At 41.1% G+C, this 3,198-nt stretch overlaps 1 protein-coding gene across 1 annotated transcript in view; it reads right to left on the reverse strand.

The window, feature by feature from the left end:
- Window positions 1–691: 691 nt before the first annotated feature.
- Tbc1d22b (TBC1 domain family member 22B) overlaps window positions 692–3,198 on the reverse strand; it is an 81,928-nt gene continuing 79,421 nt past the window's right edge. The window contains exon 13 of the mRNA XM_008840056.2: window positions 692–895. Coding sequence (XP_008838278.1) covers window positions 887–895 — 9 coding nt within the window. The 3' untranslated portion in view covers window positions 692–886. The remainder of the gene's footprint in view (window positions 896–3,198) is intronic.

Consider the following 3,198-nt stretch of genomic DNA (forward strand, 5'->3'; position numbering starts at 1 on the left):
CCACATGGGGGCTAACAGTCATCCTTAACTCCAGTTCCAGGGCATCTGATGCCCTCTTCTGACCTCCGTGGGCATTGCATGACTCAGGTGCACTTACATAATGCATGCAAAACACTCACATACACAAAATAAAAATAAATAAAAATTAAAATTTTTTTTAAAAGTTCTACGTTGCCGGGCGTGGTGGCAAAATGCCTTTAATCCCAGCACTTGGGAGGCAGAGGCAGGCGAATCTCTGTGAGTTTGAGGCCAGCCTGGTCTACATAGTGAGTGGGGCTACAGGGAGACACTGTCTCAAAAAGACCAAAAAAAAAAATTCTGCCTCTTCCCTGGAGTTCTTCAGTGTAGTCTATCTCTGATAGCCCAATGCTTTCTAAGTCTTTTATCTTTTCTGTTTTCCAATCCCAGTCAACAATTTTTATACTAAATTCTGTCAAGAACAATAACAAAAAAAATGTATACTGGAGCTGGAGAGATGACTCAGCAGTTAAAAGTACCAGCTGCTTTTACAGAAGTCCTGAGTTGGGAATCTCTGCACCCACGTTGGGTGGCTCACAACCATTTGTAAATCTAACTCCAAGGGATCTAATACCCTCTTCTGGCCTCCTCACTTAACACACATGGCAAATACACACAGACACACATACACATAATTAAAAATAAATCTTTAAAAATGTTTATTAAATGGAAAAGACAGCTGACATAAGGAACTTAGAAATGAATGGAGTTCATTTATTTGTGTGTTAAGGGGAGGGGTTCGCATGCTGTGATACATGTGGAGGTCAGAGGACAACTGGAGCTGGTTTTCTCCTTCCATCAGGTGCGTCCCAGAAATTGGACTTGGGTCATCAGGCTTGGCAGCAAGTGGTTCGGCCACTGAGCCATCTTAGTGGCTCTAATGAATAGAGTGTGAAAGACAAAAAGCAAAACCTCCATGTCAGTACTGTACTGTAGTTGATACAATTGTTTCTACTGGTCCCTGGGCTCATGATTCTGAAACCCTTACACAAATATACTTGAAATGAACAATAAAGTAAATGGTTGGCAGGTACTGGTAGAGATTTTCCATTAGAAAGTTACAGAGTATCAAAGGGGGATAGCTAAAACAATCCTGGTAGTAACAGATCAATTTGTATACACAACCTCCTGCAAATACACTTAGATACTTTTGTTACAGGCTATATTCTATCAAGGATTCCCTGACTTACTAAATGACTACATTTTGCAAATACTTTATATTAACTACTGGTTAATGTATAAGTTAAGATAGGGACTGGGAAAAAGAAAAAACAGGGACTGGAGAGAAGGCTCAGTGGTTAAGAACACTGGCTACTCTTACAAGGACCTAGGTTTGAATCCCAGCACCCACATGGCAGCTAACAACTGTCCATAACTCCAGTCCCAGGGGATCCAACAGCCTCTTCTGACCTCTGTGGGCACTGCACAACATGGGTGCACTTACCTACATATAGGCAATACATGCATACACATAAAATAAAAATAACAAATGAAATTAAAAAAAGATATAGGTGTATGAAAGGACTTTCTAAACCAGCCATCAATTGCTCAGGAATTAAGGTCAAGAATCAAGAAGTGGGACCTCATTAAACACAAATGCTTCTATACAGCAAAAGAAACAACCAAGGGATCAAGAGAAAATCTTCACAAGTGACACATCTGACAAAGGTTTAACATCCAGAACATATAAAGAATTCAAAAAACAAAGAATCAAGAAACCAAATGACCTAATTAAAAGATTGTTTTTAAAAATGTAATAAAAAATGTGGGGGCTGGAGAGATGGCTCAGCAGTTAAGAGCACGGACTGCTCTTGCAGAGGACCCAGGTTTGATTCCCAGCACCTGCATGCCAGGGGAATCTGAAGCCCTCTTCTGACCTCCGCGGCATTGCACGACACGGGTGTACTCATACACATGCAGGCAATACACTCATACACATAAAAAAATATTTTTAATGTAATAAAAAATGTAAAGGCTTCATCTATTCAGTTCAGGCTCTGCTCTACTTTTGAATAATTTTTTTTGTTCTTTTTGAGACAGGGTCTCTCTGTAGCCCCAGCTGTCCTGGAACTCACTTTGTAGACCAGGCTGGCCTTGTACTCACAGACATCTGCCTGCCTCTGCCTCTTGAGTGCTGGGACTAAAGGTGTGTGCCACCACAACCAGCCACTTCTGAAATTTTTGCTTATTTATTTAATGTGTATGACTGGTTTGCTTACACGTATGTAAGTGCACCGTATGCATGCAATGTCCACAGAGGTCAAAAGAAAAGGGGATCTCTAGGAACTGGAATCACTGACAGTTGTTAGCTGCTGTGTGGGTGCTGGGAACCAAACTCAGGTCCTCTGAAAGAGCAGTCAGTGATCTTAATCACTAAGCTATCTCCCCCAATATACTTTTTTTCCCATTTATTTATTTGTTTGAGACAGGGTCTCTCTGTAGCTCCAGCTGTCCTGGAACTTGCTATATAGACCAGTCTGGGCTTGATCTCACAGAGATCCACCTGCCTCCGCCTCCTGAGTGCTGAGACTAAAGACAGGTCACCATGCCTGTCTGTAAACTATCTTGACATTATAAATGTCTAATACAACGTAAATTTTATGTAAGTAGTGTTCCTCTGTATAATTAAGGGAATAATGGTGAGAAAAAATGTCTTCCCACATTCAGTGTAGACACAATTTTGTTTTCAGTATTTTCAATCAGGGACTGGTTGGATCCACAGGTGAAGAACCCACAGATAGGAAAGGTCAACTGTATTTGTTCATGGCAAGGTTCTTGATGGACAGCCTCCCATTAAAATGTCCCCAAACATCAACTACTTATGACTACCATCCTCTGTGGAGCTTGGGGGAGTCCTGTGTGTCCAGAAAGTAACACAGGGGAAGAGAGCATGGAAGAGACAGCCCTTCTTGACTGCCCCCAAAGTGACAGATGTTCACAGTTTACTGGAGGTCATGACCCCATCTAGGGAGGTCAGGAAATACAATTTCTGGCTGATCACCCATTCCCAGTCTGCCAGACTCTAGAACCCAAATTAATAAATTGAGATATTGATGATGATAAAGCTTTTTTTAATTTAAATTTTTATTTTTATTTATTTTTAATTTTTTTTAGTCTTTTTGAGACAGGGTCTCCCTGTAGCCCTAGCTGTCCTGGAACTCACTATGTAGACCAGGCTGG

This window comes from Nannospalax galili, unplaced genomic scaffold (genome assembly GCF_000622305.1).
Source record: "Nannospalax galili isolate Female #2095 unplaced genomic scaffold, S.galili_v1.0 scaffold538, whole genome shotgun sequence".
Classification (NCBI taxonomy): Eukaryota; Metazoa; Chordata; class Mammalia; order Rodentia; family Spalacidae; genus Nannospalax; species Nannospalax galili.